Source organism: Vidua chalybeata, chromosome 8 (genome assembly GCF_026979565.1).
Source record: "Vidua chalybeata isolate OUT-0048 chromosome 8, bVidCha1 merged haplotype, whole genome shotgun sequence".
NCBI classification, from domain to species: domain Eukaryota; kingdom Metazoa; phylum Chordata; class Aves; order Passeriformes; family Viduidae; genus Vidua; species Vidua chalybeata.
In genome coordinates this window covers 7534417-7557751 of record NC_071537.1, presented here as the reverse complement: position 1 = coordinate 7557751, position 23335 = coordinate 7534417, and the positions used below count along the sequence as shown (strand labels likewise).

General features: G+C 35.9%; 1 protein-coding gene across 4 annotated transcripts in view; it reads left to right on the top strand.

Moving 5' to 3' along the window:
- ATRNL1 (attractin like 1) overlaps positions 1–23335 on the top strand; it is a 433916-nt gene that overhangs the window by 230649 nt on the left and 179932 nt on the right. The window contains exon 27 of one of the 4 annotated variants that reach the window (XM_053949024.1): positions 21445–22401. The exons of the other annotated variants lie outside the window; for them this stretch is intronic. Coding sequence (XP_053804999.1) covers positions 21445–21462 — 18 coding nt within the window. The 3' untranslated portion in view covers positions 21463–22401. Of the gene's footprint in view, positions 1–21444; positions 22402–23335 lie in introns of those variants that run through there. 4 annotated transcript variants of the gene reach the window in all.

Genomic DNA, 23335 nt, shown 5'->3' with positions numbered 1-23335 from the left:
GTTGTAAGAGCAATAAGGTCACCTCTAAGCCTTCTCTTCTCCAGGCTAAACAACCCCAGCTCCTTCAAACGTTGCTCATAACGTTGCTTAAATAACTTTTTTACTGTAGATCTACAATGAATTTATATATGCTTTAAAAGTGCTAGGTAACTAGCACTTATAATTTTCCTTCTCTGAAATTGTAATGTACTAATGCCAAGGTTTAGCTTCAAGTGGTGCTACAAAAGAAAATGTATGTTATTGGTACTTGTTTCCTTTTGGTATTTTTTTTTTATTCATATGAACATTGTTAAGAATTTTCTGAGGGCAAATTCTCATCTCTTTCTTTTTACTTGCCAAATATAGATGAAACTTTCTATAAGCCACATTATTCAACTTAATATTATTTAATTTAAATTTGTCTCAATACTTTGATAGTTCTGTGCAAAACTATGTTTTGATAGAATGTAGTAGTTAATGGATTTAATTTCTCATATTAATGAGGTTGGTTTATTGATGTTTTTAAGAACAAATATGAATGTACCCATTTCCAGATCTAGAGGGTCTGGTCTGTGTTCTGTGATGGCTCTCCTAGATTTTTGAAGTATATTTCTAATGCGGTCTTTAGGCATCATTTGATAATGAAAACATTCTCATACACAAAGTTTCTGAAGTTTTCCAAGATTTATTTTCCTAATGTCATCAAAAGTACTTCTAAGACTGTTATGAAAGCTAAAATAAGCTGTTTGATAAATGCAACATAAACATCAGTCAACTTCTTCAGAAGAGCAAAATAAAAATACATACTTGGCAACTGGATTAGAACTCAGAGCTTCATGGCTGGTTTTGAATCTTGGCTTTCCTTGAGTATAACCAGAGAAACTTGGTTTTCTCTTGTAACTGGAGTTCGATAGCGTTATGAATTGTAAATGCTGAAAGAAATCTCCTTTATTTTCAATCTGCTCTTGACCACCAGCTGCAGTTCATGTCAAATACAAGTTTTTGATTACATTCCATGCAATATTTTCCTTTAATCTAGCTAGAAAACTTTTTATATGTAAAATATAAGATTTTACAATTAAGTGTTGCAAATAAATTGTATGAATTGCACACAGAGACAATCTACTATTGAAAAGATTTCTGAAGTATCTACTTTAGAGCCCATTTGGTGGATGAGCTTTTCATCTCTTTCATCATTCTTTAAAGACAGGAATGTTTGTTTAGATGTTACCTTCAATATGGATCCAAACTACAGTAATAGAAATAAAACAAGAACACAAACAAATACAGAAAAGCTTGCTGTTAAAAGCTGTGCGTCCTTTTATTGTTCCTCCCAATTTTCTTTCCCCTGAAGGAGGAGGAACATTACCATCCAGTTCTTATCATCTTTTAGTAATACATTTTATCAGGCTCTTGAAGTAAGCCAATATTTTTTTAAAGATTTGTAGAGCCCTATGCATAGCTGGAAATTCAGAACCTTGTCCTGTTTTGCCTTCTGACTTTAATGCTTGGCTAAATTGGAATGTTATTGATTCCAAATTGAGCATAGCATGGCTTCAATCCAGTAAAAGCAGGAGCAAGTTGTTTGCATTGTGAAGAGGGAATGTCTCAGTTATCTCACCAATTTAGAAATTTTCAGAGCACTGCCCATATCTTGCTGAGCAGTTTGAATTTAGGTTCCATCATATGTAAATGTAAGAAACTGTTACATTGTGCATACATGAAAATGGATAAATAAGTGTCTTCCAAAATAATTTAACTGATGTTTGTCTCCACTGAATTTAACTTCCTTTGGCTATACCTATTGGTCTTTCAGTTTATTTTCCCTAAGACCTTGAGCTTTGGTAATTTTTTTTTGCTCATAACAAAATTTTGGTTCATATTTTTTTAATCTACATTGCTGTCTCTTAAGATATATTTTATCCCAGGTTTTTGAACTCTATATTTATACTTTAACTCTTGGATGAGCTTCTCTTCTTCTCTCCTGCCTTCTGAAAGGGCAAGGGACAGCAGACACTGTCTTACCTTATACCATCAAAGTTATTCACATTCTATATTGAGGGAAAATGGAAAGTATCAGTCTTTTATTTTATAGTTCCAAAAAGATCAGTGAAACTTTGAGCAGGAGAACATGAACAGCCTCCTGCCTGGCATCCCTTGACATCTTCCACTACCCATCCCTCCCATGGATTTGTGACATTTTAAAAAAGGTTTTTAAGAAGGGATGAAGGAAGAGAGTGGAATATTGCTCATCTCAGGGAGCTTGTTCCTTGAAAAGAATAATACAAATTATGATGAGATGATTTCCAAAGCATAATTCTTATAACAGTATCTTGATTAAAAAAAAAAACCCAGAGTCCCAAGAAAACAAAAACAAAACAAGAGGAATTTGGAATATACATGACAGAGCAAGGTAACATTTACAGGTAAATGGGGAAATTGATGCAGGAGTAGAAAAAGGGAAAGATATATTTGTTTATCAAATAAAGTAATTCCTAAATACTGCAAGATTTAGGAAAAGCAAAGCATTTTTTAGAAGAGTTCTACACTATGGTAAAAGATCAGATATGTATTCTAGGATCTAATATCTCATTCTTCTTTTTACTCCAAAGGCTCACAAATCTTTCTACTAGCACCTTTCTCAGTAAAATTTTACTTTTTAGTTCACTGGATGAAAAACCAAAAGCTGTCATTTTCTCCCAGATGATTTGTTGGGCCTCTTGCATTTTATACCCTAAATTCACACAAGAGCCCATCCATGAAGCTCCAATCTGACTGTTTTCCTCCTTTATACAGGAAAAGATCTATCACCCAGATTTAACAAATAAGAAATATGAAGAGAATATTATTTGTTTTCTCTGTGTGTTTCACATCTAAAATATTCATTCAGTTTTCTGCTCAGAATAGGTATCTGTTCATAGATCATATTACTGAAAACTTGATAGGTTGCCTGCCAGATTTGTAGTGGCTCAAAGGTTTTGTCTCATGAACTTCTGATTGAAAGGCATCACACTGCAGATAGAATCTGCATCCAAATGATTTCTTTTTAATAGTGCATTGAAATTTTTGCTGACAAGATTACACTGAGGTCACTAACAAACTCACACAGATGGGATGATAAACCACACATCTTCCAGTTGAGTTATTTTAGCAAAGATTTGCCCTTCCTAAGGTAAACCAGTTGCTGCTCAGATTTCCTTTTGTGCACCTTTTGTATGCTTGGTCCCATCAGATGTTTTAAAGAATTGGTACTTTTAATCCAAAAGCCTGTAATCACTGATGTACATAAAGTACCTTCTTCCCTTCACTCAGACACACAAAAGACATGTGCCAATGTGTCATGTGTTGTTATCTAGAATCATAGAAACATGGAATTGTTTGAGTTGGGAAGGACCTTTAAAGGTCATCCAGTCCCACTCTGCTGCAATGAGCAACTTCTCCCAGAACTCATGAGGCTGCTCAAAGCCTCATCCAGCTTGAACTTGAATGTTCCCAGACATGGAGGTTTCACCACCCTGATAATAAAAATATTTTTCCCTATATCTAGTCTGATATATGCATTTGTGTATATCAGATCAGTCAATTAGTTAAAATAGATTTGTACTTTTTTTTTAAATGTAAATCACTTTTTTATACATTATTTTAATTACACACCAGAAAGACAGTGCATATCTTTAAAGATTACTTTGATTCTTATTTCCTCATGTAATACACTATAAAGCTCTTGGTCAATGAGGAAGTAATGCATGATTGCACTTTTAGGTGAAAATGCTTGAAAGCATATATTGTGTGCGTAAAGTGCTGGTGCTGGCCTAACTTTAGAGGTTAATATCATTTATATATAGCATCTCATTATACAGTCAGCTGTGCACCATTTGCCTGTCTTAAAGAATACCATATACAAACATAAAAATATGGAATTGTAGAAAATGCTTGCTTTATACAGTGTGTGGGTGCCACTCAAGTTATTGCTTCTGCTTATTAAATACACTTATGTTTGTTTAAAAAACCCTCCACCTTTCTGCCTTGGTTTGGTTACCAAGGTAGTTTTATTCTCCTAAATATTCAAAAATTCTTGCAAATAGACAAATGAAACTGAAATAGACTACTTTTTAATGGTGGTAACAATTCATGTAATAGCTTTAGGCTCATTTCTATGGTAACTCTAATAAAAACCAGGAAGTTCAGTTATGTCAATAGCACTAAGGAATGTGGAGAATATGTGCATTTCAGCTCAAGCTTTTTTGCTTTCTATTCAAATGACAATACTTTAAAGTATTCCTTTTAGAAAAGACAGTAATGGCTTTTGGTATATATGATATTGCTTATAGAATGCAACACATTTACTTTAGCAATACTAAAACACAGTGAATATGGTGTATTCTTGAACAACAGCTTTTGAAGGAACAAAAGCAATACTTTCTGTTTCAGGCTGAGCAAGGAACTAACAACAGCAGATATAAGCAAACCAAGAAATATTGACATGCATAATTAATGTACCCCAATGTATATTCATGTGTGTAGGTGTCTATAGGATTATATAGTTTATGTTTAAAAGTTGTTAAGCTCACAGATAATTTTTCTTTTTTGCTATCTTCTTGTCTGTTGCTTAGCAAATATCTTACACATCTGTATGTAGTTACTCATAGGCTGTGTGAGTAATCCTACTGAAGTCAAAGGAGCTATTCATAGGACCAGAATCTCAACTTGTTATATTGCTCAGGCTCCTCTGAAATCAATAGAGCTATGACTGCTTATTTCAGCTGTGGATCTAGTTATACTGAGGGTAACTGGGACATTTATTTTAGGCTCATGTTTTCTGCATTCTCTCCAACCTAAAATTTAAGTTCCTCTCTGAATGGACCTTTTGAGCAATATGCCTGGGTAGCTGACACTAGATCTTGTCTCAGGACTCCCTCTGCAGTCAGTATAAAAGGCACTTCCAAATGACAATTTATCCTGCCCAATTTTCAGAGTGTTCACTCTTTATACTCTGATACTTGTGGGGACCTGACTTCTTGTTAACAATACAAGTAACCCATTGAGTCAAACCTCCCATACTGAGAATTATTCTTCACTTTCTTTGCTTTTGTTTTGTAAAATTGAGGTTGTATTTATAATACTGTCATTTCATAAAAGTAAGCATCTGATTAATTCTTATACTGGTAATGCTCACAACATGTTTGTTCCCTGTAAAAAAGAAGTATTAAATGGTGCCAGTGACAGACTCAATATTATATTGAAAAAGTTTCTGTTGGGGAGTGAATTAAGCAAAGCTGATACAAAGTATTTGTGAAAGCTTGCTAGCAGATCTGTTTCTTCATTCCACAAAAATTCAGAAGGTAAAGAAGATAACAGACAACAACAGATTTTAAGATTAAAACTGTGAGTTCTTTAATTAAAAAAAAAAATAGGGGAAAGAAATTAGGTGTTTTATTATATGTATTTATGACCACGAGAAGAAAATGGTTCACTTTTCTTAACATAATAACCAAAGTTCCTTCTTATATTTGTGTAGTGGAGTTAGCCTTAAGATTCCCAAAAGGCAATAATCAAAATAAATTAGTTTCATTATATGTGGTTCCTGGGATATGTATAGAAAGGAAGCTTGAATGTAGTTTTTACTGCTGATAACAGTACTTTAAAATTAATAGTTGTGATATTCTGTTCAGTAGAATTTATTATCAAAGTTGAGCTTTTTAAATATGAATATGAAATGCTTCTGGAGATAATGCTAATTTTATAATCGTGATATTAAGTCCTACTCTGCGGTTAACTCTTGCAAGTGTATTGGGGTAAGTTTTCAAGGCAACATGAAGGTAAAATTAAGGTTATTTTAGATAGAGAGAACTGGCCCAAATGAAAAAGACTGCCTGAGGCAAGTGGCCACTTGGCAGAGCCTGGGGGTGCTTTGAGCTACATGGTCTGAGAGTTTTCCATGGGACTGGTTGTAAACATAAGAGCATTAGAAGAATTTTTAGCAAACTAGCTGTCAGCAAAAAGCAGCAGACAATGGGAAAGACAGTCCTTAGTGGGACCCTGGGAAGAAGCCAGATAACTTCTTTAGAATTTGACAGGAAAAGTAATTTGAATTGGTTTCCACGATGCTAAAGGAATTACGATGGTGGATGTGTTCTTTGTAAATAAAGAGGATTGCACCAAAATACATGATTCATTTCTGTCTTCTAACAAAAAAGAAAGAGCAGATGTTGAATATTGGCCCAAAGTGGTAAGAGTCTTCTTTATGTTTGTATTTCCTCTTTCTCTGCAGCACAGCATCAGTTTTTTGTCCCCTATTAAAACACAAACAAACCTTCCGTTTCTCAAAGCCCTGTAAGAATAGAGTGAATTTAGCTGCAAACAACAGAAGTGTTGCAAGAACTGATATGAAGAGAGAATGAAAAGGTTTAACAATTTACAGTAAGAGTCTTCAGGAGAAAAATGCAAATAGTCCTCTGTAGATACTCCATAGCTTTTCTCACAGTTTCCAGAAATTTTAGTTGCACTGGGTGGGCAACTTTAGCCAAGGTGAGTCACCTGAAATGGGAGAAGCGTAAAAGAAACTAAGTGAACTGTCCTGAACTGTCCTTCCCCCAAAGAGCAGGGAAATTACTCAAAGTCCAAGCCTGGAAGACATAGTTCCTCTCTATTGCTCTGCTCTTCCTTTCACCTAAAGTTTTGTTTATTTACAGTTGAATGATAGTCATGTATTCTAAAAATTACATTAAATCATGCAAACAATAACTTTTATTACTTTTAGTTTATGGAACATTTGCTACGGCTTCCACAAACATCCATTTCCTTGCAAATACGTGATATTTTTTTTCAGAGCTGATTTTTAGTTACATTTACATTTTAGTTTACACTTACATATGTGTGCAATTGAATAGCAGTAAGGTGGGATTCATATCATTATCAAATCTCTTCCAAAGTGTTTGCATTTCACTTTGCCCAGTAGGGATAGTTGCTGCTTTCTAAAATAAGCACATCCACCTTTTTATCTCAAGTTAGTGCTGATAATATACAGACTAATTGTTTCTTTCTTCAAAAAAATTTTGAAGGTGCTGGTTTCTCCTATGTGAATGACCCCCTGCTAAAGTTAGAGCTTTAATAATCAATGCAAAACAGATGCAAAGATCAATGCAGCTGGAAGTTCACCAACTTATTTTTTCAATGCCTGCAGTATTAATTGGTTTTCTCTGTCAGCAGAATGTGTTCACTGCTGTGAGTGTCAGTGTTGTTGCTATCAACAAATTCCATGGGGGACTTCTCCACTCTCTGTAGATGTTTGTACACACAAACATTCCTTGGGGTCATCCCTCTTGAGCAAACACTGGCTGTGCAGTTCATCTGGGCACCTTCAGGGCTTCTTCCCCTTCTCTGGATAGAAGGCGATAGCAGCAGGGTCATGGTGACAGGATTTGCTTAGCATACTTATTTCTGGAGAAGCCTGCCAACACCTGTGAAAGGTTAGGTTGGAAAAGAAAAAGACAGCAAACTCCCACCCCACCCCGCCCCCCCAAAAAAATAAACCAAAACCAACAAACAAATGAAAACAAATCAAACAAAAAACCCACAAAAACAAACAAACAAAACCCAAACAAGCAAACCCCCCAAAAACAACAAAACAAAAAAAAATACACAATCAAATAGAACTTTAAAAAAACCCATGGGTATATGACACAGCCTACAAAAAGGTAGTTATTCTTTTCCAAGGATCGAATAATGGACTGTTTATCCTTCCTGGAGCTATATTTTTTATTGCTGCAGCAGTTCACAAACAATAGTTGAGTGTTAGTGTGACCTGATATAAACCAAGCTCATTACATTTTTTTCAACAGATAATTAATAATTAACATATAACCTTTGGCTTTCCTTTTATCTTCAAGTATTGACAGAAGTTGCATAAAAACATACTATGTGTGGAAAAAATGCTTTGAAATGCAAAGCTTAATTAAAATTAATGTAATGTTATTTTAGTACAGTTGTACAGTAGCAAAAGTAATATAGGGAATATGAATATTTGAACAGATGATTATTTTTATTCCTGCCATTCAATTTTTACACAAGTAAATATAGGAAAACAGAATATAATTTGATATTTTGTTTGGGATTCATTGGATCGAGGGCACCATGGCAGTTCAATTGTGACATCAGTAAATTAGCCCAGACTGCTTTGGCAGTCAATTGACCAATATGCAATTAGCAAAACTGAAACCACAATGAATCCTGTAGCTTGAGCTTGTTATGTTTTATTTTGCTTCACATACATTTTGAAAATCCCAGTTAATTAAGACTTATTATAGACTTAAATAGCTGTAGCTTCTTAGCCTTTTATATTTGTGCAGCCATGGTCAGAAGTACTAAGGGAGGCAGAGAAATACAATTTCCCAGCTGGGAGAAGTTTGGGTTTGGAAGTCAATCCTTTCCTTTCTGATGCAGGCGCCTTTTTGCCAATTCCTTCACTGCCTGGGCCATCAGTTCCTCACCTGTGGCACACAAACAGTTGTACAGGTTGTGGTGATACAGTTTTCATTAAAGATTCTGTTGGTATTAATTGGGGGACTTTGATGACTGTTCTGCTTTATTCTGCAATAATCCTTTGTCCCTAGGCAACTTATTTAGGTTTCTGTTCATTTAGGCAGGAAAAACAAGTGAAATGGACATTAAATCTGTCTCCTAATTTTTTATGGGTGGAGATACTAACATGTGAAACACAGTCTGTTACTTTAATGTGTTATATTTCATACATATTTCAGTATTTGCTAAAATACATTATGAAAGTATGAAATATCTTGTATGTGTTTGATTTTCATCTTAATTAAAATCAGTCACCCATTTCTTTGGGTTTTATGCTTTCTGAATATGTTAATGATGCACAGTACTGATTCTACACTGCTTTTTGCCTAGCATAATAATTTTTGTCTTCACAAAGTTAAGGAATAATATTTCCAGAATAGTGGGAACATGCATGTTAGAAAAATACTGTATCCCTGCATGTGTGACCCATGTCGAAGTATCAGGCACACCACCTTTTGACTTAATACCTTAACAGCGTCCAGTAAAAATATTCAGTATAATATATTATATAAATTATATATATAAAATATAATATAATATTATGTATATTATGAAGTATAATATTATGAACTTGTCCCTTTCCACATTCACATGGAAAGCAAGGCCACGTTGTTAATGACTAAATCACCCATGCACAAAATGTCCACCTCTGATTAGAGCATCCAGTGTGCTGTCAGTTTACAGGAAACAATGAACATAAATCATCTCAGTGGAAAGGGAGGAAAAGAGGAGCCAGAGAATTAGTCAGTGAGTTCCCAGAAACAACCGTCAATAAAAGCTAAGCTGTTTGTGAGCATCTATTAAAAAAAAAAAAATTAAAAGCCTGGTTGTTTTTGTTAACCAAATCACACAAAAAGAATATGCTTTTCTTCCAAAGTAAGATAAAGTCCTTTTGAATGGAGAAGAAAACATCTGGTGCTTGTACAGCTGGTCATTATAAAGACTATAAAAAAATCTATCCCAGGATACTTTAATAGGGAAGGCGAGGAAGCATTGTCATGATTACATAGCTGTGGAGTAGGTGCAAAACGGGTGAAAATCCCATAATCAGATGTTCATTATCAGTGAAATGAGGGGTTAACTAATGTGGACTGCATTAGCCCCTTCAAAGCTTTGTCCTAGCTCCAGAACTCATCAGTGTTTTTTAATGACCTAAGTCATGCAACTGGTGATTGCATCCAATCAATTTGCATAGGGGGAGCTGGGTCAGGAGTGTGCTGCATGCAGGATCAGGCTTCAAAACAAAATTTAGAAATTGGAAGCAATATCCATACTGGTGAAAGCAAGTTTTAGAAATAATCTGGTAGAAATAATCATCTGCACAGATGCAGCACAAAGAAAAAGCTGACTGTGCTACCTTTCCTCAGAGCTGATCAATGGCTTTGAAAGGTTCACAAGCTGAATATAAGTCAACAGCAATCTAGTTACAAAAAAAGGAATATATTTCTGGCTTGCATATGTAACTCTACTACATCTAATTCTTGTTCTTCGCTGAATATGGCCTTAAGTGGAGATCATGGATAGCTTAGACACAACAGTTCAAAAAGTCTGTGGAACATTTGGAAATGTTCAGAGGAGAGAAGTGGGAAAGTGTGTCTGTTTATACTAGCGTAGCATAAAAGATCATGGAGAGATGTGATAACAGCCTTGAAGATGGGAATGGAATAATGCATTTATCTGAATCTGTTGTAGAAAGGATGAGAAATGAAGTGCCCATGTTGCAGCAAAGAACATTCAGGTGATACAATGAATATTAATAAATTATAATGATATTAGTAGTGTAGTTCTACAATAGATAATCTCTGACATTGCAGACACTTTGTCAGGGTAAGCCTTTAGGAGTGGGGTGGGCAAATACAGGACAGAAGTTAGAAGACCCGGATATGCCTTTGCAGGGTGGTGAGGAGTCCTTTGGCAGTCTCTATAGGTCTCTTTTAACCTTATGATCTTATGTTTTAAAAAACCCACTTGAAGTCAGAGTATTTTGTACATACCAGGAGCATTTTATTTGCTACAGACTCACAGAATGGGTTGGTTTGGGAGGGATCTCTAGTAATCATCAACTCCTGTGCCATGGGCAGGGACAGCTTCCACTGGAGCAGGGTGCTCCAAGCCCTGTCCAACCTGGCCTTGAGCACTTCCAGGGATGAGGCAGCCAGAATTTCTCCTAGACTAGGGCTACATGATATGATACTGCAGCACCAAAAATCCAAAGTAGTGCTCTAATAGCACCTGCACTTCCTCATTAAAGGCTATTTAAAAATCTACATTAATTTGATATTTATACTTTCATTGCAAAACTATGTCCCAAATGGTGATAAAGGCAAGTAATTATCCAGATATTCCATCATATTTTTTGCATTAAAAAGGCTTTTAAGAAGCAGCTTTCTTCTTTACAAATCTCATTTGCATAAACGCAGCCTTTGAAGTTATTGATGTCATGTACCATGGTTAAACTTTACAAAATTTCAGATACTAGAAAATCAGGGTCAAAAATATCCCCTTACCTTTTATGCCATTTAAGTTCATATCCATGATTTCCATCCCAGTGACTGAGTGACCCTGTGGATTGTTTTTTTGGTTTTTTTTTTTTTCATTTTTGACTTTTCATTTCATGATTTTGGCTGGATTATTTGTTTTGCACCTTACATCCCCTTCATTGTGTAATTCTACTGTGTGGCAGGCAAGGCAAGACAGCTTATTTGAGTTTCAAATCGAAAAACACACATAGATGAGAAATTGAGCAAGTTTTTTGTTGTTTTGCTTGGGGTTTTGTTTGTTTTGGCTTTTTGTTTTTGTTTTTGTTTTTTTTTTTTAGGTCATACATACTTTTGCAATTATTCTGATTTTCCTTTAACTGAACCAGTCTCACCAGTATTTTAAAATATACATTTTTGCAACAGCACTGTTTAGCACATATACAGAATTCTTATAAAAGGTGGCTGCTGCATGTTTGTGAGTCATTTTTCTTGCTTTCCTGTATCCTATGACAGATGATATCTATCCTACAGACAGAAAATACATTATATTTTCCCTAGTTTCATAATGGCTTATTGTTTTCTGACATGCAGCTAACATAATTTAAACATGCTTTCTTTCCTTATATAATGACCAATTTACATATAACCTTTGGCTTTCTTTTTATCTTGAATCTTTGATAGAAAATCGCATAAAATCATACGATTTGAGCAAAATATCTCTCAAATGCAAATTCTAATTAAAATTAATGTTGTGTTAATTTAGGACATTTGTGTTCCTGAAATACAATGCTTGGGATATCACCAGTATTTGAATATGCTATTAGGTTTTCCATGTTGTTTGTCCCTAAAAATGGTTTAGGGTAAAATATTTGAATCAAGCATAGTGTGATGCAAAAGCTAAATCCTAACTTTATTTAATTGCTTTAATTTTTTTGATAAACTGGAATGCATTCAAATGGCAAATGAATAAAACACCTACAATTGGCTTTTAAATTTTTTTTTCTGGAAAATTTTAAACTGGAAATAATACTGTGGTGTAAAAGCTGTTATGAAACATTTTTTTTGACAAAGATATCTCTCTTCAGGCTGAAAAAAAATCTCCCTTTTAGTGGAAGGTAAGCAGCTTCATTTAGATTAAACTTTTTTTTTTGGTGGAAGAAGCAAGTAAATATATATTTTTAACATAAAGAAATAAGGTGATTTAGCTGGATTGCAAGCAAAATAGGATATGAAGAAATATAGTCTATCATCTGAGCAGTAAATAGGTTTTTCTAGTAGTTGATACAGTCAAAAATTTCCTGTCAACCCTCATAAAATTCACATTCATAGCTAAGACTTATAAAAGAGAGTTTATATCCCTCTATTTTGCTAGCATCCTGCTCAGGTCAGTCTGACATTATTTTGAAAAGTTTCTGCTATCTTTGAGTGATCTTCCTCTAATCCATATATTTTGCAGATGCTATATCTGCTACCAAGTTGAGCGCTGTATTCACTTCTTCATTTCATCCCAGTTCTTACACTCTGCAAGTGCCCATTTACTGCTCCATCCTACAGCATCCCAGTACACAGATTCATAGTTGATTTCTCACTCCAAGAGAAGGGAAATATCATCTGTTTGTGTGTGTGGGTCTTAAATTCCTTTCCTGTTTGATTCTTACCAACATGAGCTGCAGGATATAGATGTGTAAAAATCCTGGCTTTGTTTTTCTCCCCACGATGGAGGGTGGCCTCAGGCAGCCAGCTGTCATGCAGCACTTTCATACTGCTTGCTCAGTGTCCTCCAGGTGAGAAAGTTGTGTAAGTGTTTACAAAATGTTTCTCTGATCAGAGATTCAGCTTCTTGTAGGCTTAGTCCCCCAGTGGGACTTGGCCCTCTGTTATCAGTTTTGGAAGCACTGAATTTCAAAAGCAACATTCACTGGACTGCTCTGCACCTGTTGAAGTAGGTACTTGACAGTGAAGTCTGTCAAAGACATGTTATTGGTGTTTTTAGGAAATCAATTGGGTTTTTTCCCCATTTCAATGTGAAAACCATTGATTTGTTCACACATTTGTTTCTGTATAAAAACTTTTTCCTGATTTACTCAGGGCAGTGTTTTCCCCCGAGCTGATGTTAAGAGCTAGTTTTACCTACTCATCAGTGCCCTCACATTACTGTTAAAAAAATAAGATGCAATAAATATTTTCAGAATATAAGTAAACAGTCACTGAACAAAGCATTTGTTGTTGCCAGTGAGTTCTGCCTTGTGGGATGAGCCTGGACATCACAAACAGAAAACCTGTGCCTTTTTCCATGTCACTGTAGTACCATGGCCCAAATGGGTAACAAGGAAATGAGGAACATGTAGGCATAACTCCTACATTTAGTGCTTTTTCTGCATGTTCTAGGAGGCAGACTAAATTTTTAAGTAGATAAATCTGCAAAAAGGGGAATCCTACGACAGCTGTTACTGGATTTCCCATTGCTTTAGTGGGGTTAAAACTTTGCCCTTTACAATTATTTGAGCTGCTCTGATCTTGAAAGTGTTATGCCCCACCAGTAAATTGTATATAAGACTTCCAGCATTTGAAAAACATTGAGATACACAAGAGCCACAAAAGAGTTCAGTGTGCACTGTGACTTCATATTGCAGCTGTTCTGTACCTGCCTCTGCTGTGGTTTGCATCAGGTAGGTGTGATTGCTTTGAAGAATCCAACACAGTTTGTAGTTCACACCATTCACAAATATTTAAGCAGGGAAAAAAAAAAAAAAACCTGCAATCTAAAAATAAAAATTTTATTTTTGTAGGGCAAAAAGCTATTTTTAATCATCTTTTGTTTATGATTGTCTTTGATTTCCACACCTCAAAGTGCCATAAAATCAGCTTTTGATCTTCATGCATTCTTAAAACACTCTAGCAATTAAGTGAACAAAGGGAAAAGGTAGGAAAGTAAAATTGTTTGTGAAAGATAGTGAATCAAATTATAAACAGGGCTTTTTTGTCTGATTAAATTAATGTTTTAGCTCAACAAAATTACACAGTGACATGTCCCCCCCCACCGCCATGCTCAAGTTTGTCAAGTGGTTCTTATGTGCTTTTGATAATAACGAACAAAGTTCTGAAGTTCTGGAGAGTTTCATTCCCATTTTAGCTGTTGAGCATATTTAATACCTCTCATTAATGTACTTTAAAGTTTCTTCTTCAAGATAAATGTTTTTTGAATCCTAAGTGAAGGTGCCTTTGATGCTGAATGGCTGCTGTGAGTGATAACAAGGGAGTAACTCTGCAAATTCCAGTCCAATCGTGTCTTGCAGCAGGTCATTGTTCTGTGGGTGTGAGGCCAGCATACTTAGTGCAGTCTCTGAAGAGATTGTGTGGCTTTATACACTGGGACCCACTGGTTAGATAAGGAAAAAATACATCTTCCTGATGTCTTAGGGAGTTTGTAATCATAATTCTATTCAAAATGGAAACTCATCCTTAATTGAGTGGGACTCTGGTTTTTATCTTTTAATAGAAAGAACATAATGCTGAAACCCCAAGTTTTTTAAGAATGGCACATGTCTTTCCATGATATTGGCATGAAATGTCATTTCCCCAGAAGAAATATTTCTCTAGAAATACTGCTTTATTTGTATCATACTGCTGTAAGAGCACTACTTTCGTGTTTAGCTCTGATTCTGTTCTCCTTACTATTTTTTACACAAGTATTCAAATGCACTCTCTATCTGCCACTCATTCAGAAAGTTCCCAGAAGAAAGATTAGCTATGACAAAGCTTTTTCACAAGGAGCCTCTCCAAGTAAATGACAAACTTGTACAGCTGTACTCATTTTCTTATGCTGTTAGTCTTTGCCAAAAATATGGGAAGAGGTTCTAATAAGCATATTTAATTGATCTTATATCTCTCTTTCCCTGTCCTCCTGATTTTGATTGTATAGCTGTTATCTTCGATTTTTCCTCTGTTCTCATTCCCTCTCCCATCAGATACATCTGTTTCTCCTTTCTGTTGTTCATCATTAGTTATCTTTTCTATTTTGTTAGTGCTTGAATATGCTTTTATGAAACACATCTCAGCTGTGTTGTGTTTTTGTTAAAATTGGCACTTCTAAAAGGCCTCTGCCTTTTGGCTGTTATGCTTGAACTCAATTGTCAAAATGATTTCTCTAGATTGATGACTCTTTAGACTAAAGCACTGCCTTTGCCCAAGTGCATTGCTGGTACACAATAATAATGAAAGATAATAATGAAACTGCTTCTTGACTGTCAAAATCACCATACAAAAGGTTTAAGAGGGCAAAAGGTGTAATGAAGAAGAGAGGATGCAGCAGCACAATAGTGTTGGCTTTTGCCAGGAGAGCACTTGCCTTACTACCCAGGATCAGTGCAGAAGGGCAGTGGGAAACTGAGGTCTCTTGATCTCCTTAAATTTGGACTTGAGTACTTAGGGCTCTCCTTATTGACAGGGATCAAAATAAGGATTGAATATGACCTCAAGAAATGGTATTTCCATGTTTCATTCATGCTACACAGTTGAGCAAGCCATGGTTTATTATCCACTCAAAGTGAGGGAATAAAAGGAAGTTCAAACAAGTTCCAATAGAAAGAGATTTAAATCATTTGGGTGGGAAACTTAAATTTTCTTACTGGTATGAATGGCTTAAAAGCATATACTATCAAAAAAGGCACCAGCCACAAAGTATCTGTCAGTGCATTGGTAGAGGATTATACCTTTAATTCTCCAGAAACAGCCCTTTTGCTGGAAACTTGGAATAAAAGAAATAACTATTCAGATTCCCAGATGCTTATTCACATCTGACTTTTTTTTTTTAAATTTAAAAATATCTACAAGCTGCATTTTATTAATGCTTTTAATTTTAAAAGTTGTCTCCTCATTAGAGGCACACATACAGAGGAATGTGAAGCAAAGCAGAAATGGAAGAAGAAAACTGTAATACATGGCTTAAATAAGAAAACACCAAGTTGCAGCTTATTAAAATGAATTTCAGTAATAGCTAGCAAGATTATTTCTTTCAAGTCAATGCATTTTCTGGAGGAGTACAGGTGAATGGGAAAATGCAGGAAACTCTCATCTCATCATTTTATATGATGTTAGGGGTGAATTTATAGTTTGTTCCCTACATAATCTTCCCACTATTATTTGCTTCTGCAGCTTTAGCCACTTGAATGTATAAATGCATCTGCCAGTGCCGTGTCTCGGTGTCTGTCCTACACACAGAAAGTGTCTGTTTGCAAACGAAAGGGACAGCTGGGGCTGGCAGGAGGCTTGCATTGCCCTCTGGAGCAGCATTGAGGTCTGAAATTTCATTTAGATACCTAAAATTCCCATAGGGATTCCCCTGTAATATAGAAAGTTGCATAAACTGGGAGCAATATATGATGAAAATTTCTCACTGCTTACCCTTGTATCTCTGTATATGCATTTATGGCTATGCCATAATCTAAAAAACACCCAATCAATCCCCCACCCACAGCCCCTCACCCCCAAGAAAGACACCACATGAGTGGACTGAAGGACTGGAAAAAAAATACCAATAAACACTCGTGACCTTCAGCTTGTGTCTTTGTGGGAGAAGTTTGGTTCTGGGAGATCCCAGGGCTCTGGTCGTTGACATGGTAAACGAACTGCAATGTTCACCCTTTCATACCCTCACCCTTAAAACTTTCCCTGTTCCATAGGTTCATTTGCTTTTCTTGGAAGAGATTATTAATATCCCAACCTAGGCTGCATCCTGAATTTAATATGGAGTTTGATTCCATTTCACTGCATATTGTATCCAATAAATGTTCAATAGCTTGGGAGAGAGTCAGCTCCCCTTTCAAATTAGATTTTAAACTTTCCATTTGCTACTTTAACTCTATTAATATTTTTTTCATCTTTTGTGTGTTTTCTTATCCTTTTAAAATGAATTTTGGGAGTGCAAGCCTGAAACCCAACTTTATGTCAGGGGAGTAAGCTCTGTGGGAAATTCTGCCACTGCAGAGTAATTTTATTCAACAGTAGAACTAAAAATATCTGATAGTCTTCATAGGTAAATAGTTTCATTTTACATCTGTAACCATATACACTCTCCATATTTTATGTAATTGGTATGATTTATATGTTTAATTGAATTGTATATTCCACAAATAATGAGCACTGATCTTTGAGAACCTTTATCTGGTGATCCAGAGGTTCAGAACATCTCTACAATGCACCCTGGAAATCTATTTTTGTTTTTTCATAGCATGGCTTTTCTAAAAAAGTGTAAATGAAAGTTACTAGTGCAGCAGGCATTTTAATACCTGAAGCAGTATTTTGTGCTGTTCTGAATTGCTTTTGGCAAGCATTTGTTCTGATTTTAAAACATTAGAATGAAATTATGCATATTTATCAGATATTTTGAAACTTTGAGATGTTTTGAAGTTCTTATGTTCAGTATTAATTGGTATTTTTCTTTCAGTGCAGAGAAATAGACTTAACCAGCATCACATAATATTTTGGATTATGTCCTTTAAAAATTAATAGTTTTGGATGCACAATGTTTAAACCTTCAGAAATTGACATCACTGATAACTGAACAGTTGTTTACTCTTAAAATGGGATATATCAAAGGCAGCTAAGATATTTACCTACAGTTCCCAGTGAATTTGCTTTGCATGCAGTGTTCATGTCCCTTTATTCTGTTTTTTATCAATTGCCTACAATTGCAGCAAGTTTATTTGAGGATTTATATATAGTAATTTGGTCCAAAACTAATTACATTACATTTATGAAGTCCTGGTAATTTCAGGGAGAGTTGAATCTGCCCTTTTATCTGGACTGATGTCCTCATCACCTTTCACATCCATACCACACATGCTTTAGATGGCACCACTGTAAGAACAACATGCTGACATAATTGCAAATGATTCTGTTATTCATTGTTAGGCAGGATGGAACCTGCTGCAGTGCTCTGCATGCCTTCATTGGAGTGGAATGAAATGTCATCACCTGGGTTTCATAAAGCATACCTTAGTAAGAGGGGTGGGAATAACAACAATAACAATTCTTCCCCATTCAAAAATAGCTCATGGATTTAGGGTTTTGGGGTGTGGTGTTTTTTTTTTTTTTTTTTTTTTTTTTCCTTTCAGGTAGGTAGAAAGGCACAAATGCTTGGTGCCCTTGGTACAAAGTTAACAAAGCATTATATTGCCACTTGGCCATCTGTTGGGATAAAATGTTGTTATTTTCAATAATGCTACATTGATACTTTCCCCACCCCAACTTGTGATTTGCTCTTCAGACATTGTGCAAGGGGGCATGTTTTCCAGTGTATAGGTGAAAACTTGCTGAAATTTGTGTGCTTGTGGCTAAACACTCACTTTACCTGTTTGCTCACCAAGGGAGGCAGATCTATTTTACACATTGCTGAATCCTCATAGAGGCACCTACCATTTTTTGCTCAGTTTTATGTCAAGCAAGGCCACACAGTTTTTTTTTCCATGAATCAGACTGTGTTCACTCGCAGCCAATTCTCTCAGGTGCTCTTTCACCTTTCCTCTCTCCTTCTCCACCTGCCATATGCTAATGTGGCTGTGCCTGTGCTGCTGCTGTTCTTTTAGTGGCCACAGCAGATACTCAGGTAACCTTACTTGCATCAGAATGACTCTGCAATTTGTTTAATTTTTAATTAGTATTGTCATAAACATGAATAATTGCCTTTCATTTATGCATAGCACATTTCACATGTTTTGAGACAGAACAGCTTGCAGTACCTCTTGTTTTTAGAGACATACACAGTATGACAGTTTATCCTTTAATATTGTTTCAGACCAGGAAAAAACAAGGATTAATGAAACTCTGTATATCTTGTGCTGGGTATATTGCTTTTGCTGTTTTCTGTAGTTGGGGTAATGAAAAACATGCTTTAAACATGCAAAAAGTACAAGATTATTATAAAGATTTAACCAAATATTATCAAAATTCTGTAAGCGAAGCCAGTGTTTCCTCCTGCTACTCACAAAAAGAAAATGATGCAAATGCTCTATGAAGGAATTAAATTCAATTTGTTTGCAGTTCTGAGCTTCTTTGTTTTTTGAGGATTATGCAAAGGGAACATATGTGGAATACTGCTACCAGCTTGCATTCTTTGATAAATCCAGACAGGCAGAAGAACACTGGTGGCAGAAAGTGTAGTATAAGGGTGTTTCTTATGGTTAAAACAAAATCTGCAAATTCCAGCCCTTTTGAGAAACCAATGTTAGCGAGGTTAGAACACAAATTATTGGATGAATGTGTTAAATATCAAATGATAATGCCAAATATACTTGGCAATAAATCAAAGGTTTCTGTTCTGTGATTTCCATTGATTTTCCATCACATACAGATGTAGCAGAGAGAGAAGCAGAGAGATTTCCATTCATGATTAGGGTCAAAAAGTGTTTTTTTATGAGGAAACATCTGATTTGCACTGAGTGGCTTTTCTTATGGCAGCAGACTGTTGCAGCTGTCCTGTAGCCTCCTGCAGCACAGCAGTGACAGGGGTCAGGCTCTGTCAGCTCGGACCTTTGCTGCTGTGCAGACGTGAGCTGGTGGCATTGCACAGCCTGTCAGTGCCACTCTCCTACTTCAGGGGGCTTCCTGTCACTCTGAGTGACCAGCTCTGGAGTGTCACTGCTCAGCTGAGAGAGGAACTATGAGCACTTCAAGGAATGCTGGCTAATGTGTGTCTTCAGAGAACCTTCTCACAAATTTTTGACTAGGGATCTTTCTTTGTCCTCTGTATCCTCCTAAAATCTTTAGGAGCTGTTGATAAATATAACAATTTCTGGACAAAAAAAAAAAAAAAAAACAAACCAAAAAAAGAAATAGCAAAGATGAGCTTCAACAAATGTGAGGGAAATAAGTGGCTATTTAGAGGACTGAGACCCATCCTGTTTCTCTCATTGAGGGAGAGACCACAACTCACCAACACGTGATGTGTTTGGCAGTAACCAACAAACCACTCTGTGCAGAGATGCAATAACCCATCCCTGACACATCAGGACTCACAAAGAGAACCCAAGGGAATCTGATATCCTTATGAGTGAAGGAAAATGAAGTGTCAGGGGACAAACCCCACAAATCAAAACTTCATTAAATCTGCTCGAATGTAATTTATGTGTTACGCATTTTATTCTGTCCAAGTAGCAGGGTCTTAATCATGTGGATATTGTAACTTTTGATAGAATAGATCTTCCTGAAAGTGGCAAAATGCCTTCTTTCCAGATTTTTAAAATGTGTCTAACAACATGCATGGCGATGATGAAAGTGTTTATAGGTTTTTCATGTCCAGTAAGTAGGACTTGGAATGGGACAGATTCTTTTGAGTTTTTTAACAGAGGTACTTTCCATTTGTATGAACAAAAATACTTAATCTGTTTTTAATGGAAATGCATGCTAATAATTTCTTTTTTTCACAATGGAGACATCATAATCTGGTTTCCTCTGGGGCTTCAGATGCTGTGGTTTGATCCTAGCCTGCATCTCCTTGGTGGTCTGGGTAGTCCTTTGCTGAAAGGCATTGTCAGCATCAAAGCCATTGCAGAGAGTTTATCTTGCTGCTGTGACTTCCTTGCATACATCAAGGTTTTAGGACATCCTCTTGCTTATTCATCAGGGACATCCCTTATTTCTCTGAAAGATCAGAAGGAATCTGGAATTAAATCAAACTGCTGAATAAACTGGCATAGTATATTTTGGAAACTTTTAAGTTGGTATGTAAATTCCACAAGATCTATTATAAAAATATTGTATAGAACTTGTCATGAATTTCACCTATTCTTTTTTAATACTCACATAATTTGACAGATTTTTCTCTATAAAACTTTTGGACTCAATGTTCTATAGAATTCTGCTTCTACAAAACCTTTTAACAATGATTTGATAGACTCATTTTCTATTCTAGCTGAAACACATAACCTACACAAGAAAATATTTGAACAAGATACCTAAAACTATACACAAGCCTTGTAAATAATATATAATTTTGTAATAGGAAGTATGCAAACATAAAATTATGGCGCCTTCAACTCAATTTTACCTTCAGGAGTAAGCAGTTATGAGAAAACATCCAGTTTTAACTTTCTGTGTCACTATCAAAGAACCATAGGAAAAAGCCACAGTATTCAAATTCGTGTTAGCAAATATTATTTGCTAAAAAGAGAATAGTAACAACCTTCAGTCCAAAGCAGAGCTGAACATCAGAGTGTGAGTGTATTCCTACAGTTGTTATCTGACATCTGAGGCTTAGTGTTGCTGACATCTGGAATATTTCTCAATGTGTTTCTATAATGTGTTTCTCTCCGTCTCTCTGTTATTGATCATGCATCCATTTGCCATGCAGTCAGATTTTCCTAAATGTTTGGAGCCTCAGTTTTATTCTCTTCCTCTCTCACTGCAGCTATTTTACATTTGTTAAAATTTTCCTGAACAAACAGTGGAAAAGAGTCGAAAGTTCAAGAACAGACCAAAGACAACAACTACCAAATGGAACTGTTGCACATGGAAAGTATATCTGTCATGGTTAATATGGATTTAAGGAAGATTAAGTCTGTGCTACTTCTCTCTTACCAGATCACAAGATAACAGTTGAACAATATTGGCACAGGTTGACAGAGATGCTTCATATCTGCCTACACAAGTGGTGTAGAGGATAAAGAAGCATATTACAGTCCAGTGGGGGTAGAAAAAGGAAGTGTTACTATTCAGTGAACAATTCCTGTCTTTCTGTGCTGTTGGAATATTGACCTCTTTCACTAAGGAATCCTTTCATCGACTTCTGTGGATTTAGATTGTCTTGGGTTTCCTTTGAGGTTGATGTTATGAGAGACACCCATCTGCCACTGTTTACTTTATACTAAATAGGTTATATAGCAGTTCAGAAAATTTTAGCTCTTTGGTTCATCAGTGAAAATTTACATTGTATTTACCTGCTCCTTTAAATTAGTAGCAGCAATAGCCTCCATATCATAATTATCTGTATTTTAGTATCCACTGTAAGTATACAAAAGAGTGCTTATAACACTTGGAGTAATACAGTTTTCTATTTATAGTTTGGTTTATTCCTGTTAGGAAATATTCTCTGTTCTAATGGCCAGTATAGTTTAATTTGTGTCTTGGAAGCATGCAAAGTAGCCTCGTTTAATAAAAAATTGCAAGGTTTTAGTTTGTTTCACTATGTTTAGTTTTAAATTTCTCTGAAAGTTTGGGCTAGATTTGCTTACTCTGCTACTTAGGGTTTTTTTGCCATCCCATTACTGAAATCTCATGGGCCAGATAATCTACAAAAGCCCAGCAGCATAGCTACTGTGATAATAAACACATAGATTCCTAAGTCAGATTTTATTTTAAGTTACTGTGACACACTCTGCTCTTGAATAAATGTTTTTATTTAAAATGTGTAATTTGTACCGAAGTCTTTTATAACTGAATCACTGAATAATCATAATAAAAGGCCCTGAACTAGCAATCGAAAGGTCAAGAGAACGTGGTCAATAATTATGTGATCATGTTGGGACTTGGGGCAGCAGGATTTCTCTGTTGCCACAGTTTATCAGGGTTTTTTCTGCGATGGGCAGAATTGCAGCTGGCACAGCCTGTGTGTTAGGTTTCTGTCAGGAAGCCTTAGCAGAGAAATGAGCTCCAAGAATATGAAACACAGCACACAGGGAGTCAAACCAAATGAGTTCAGCTTGACCATTGTTGGGTTGGAAGTGTGGGCTGCAGCACCCTCAAGAACAGCTCTGAATTGCAAAGAGTCCGATTGTTAAATGATTACAATCGTTTACTGCCGTGGGCCGTAATAATTAAAAAGATCCAAGTGTTTCTTTCAGACAGAGATGCAGAAACTAATTTTACATGAATGCATACCCTAACAAGATTAGCTGGCTTATTCAGGCGTATGAATTGCACTTCTGTTCCTCGTGTTAAACAAGCTTGTGTCATCAGAGCCACTTGGAGCTTGATCAAGGTCTCAAGCAGGCCTCTACTTCCACTTCTTTTGTTTCACTATCCCAACCTCAGATCTCTGAGGTTTTCCCTCTTTTCATGCTGACCTTTGCTGTTAGTGCTCAGCTTGAATTCTTCATTTTCTATGCTTATTTTTCTTTATTTTTAGCACATGATTCTCCTAACGACTGCGTGTGTCATGCAGAATGATGTCACAGTTTAGAAACACTGTGCCAATGAAGGAATGGAGATGATCCATCTTTAACAGCATTTTCAGTGTTGCAGCACATGCTACAGTCCTACAACCTCAATGGTGCCATTAGAGTAGCCACTGTTTCTGCAGC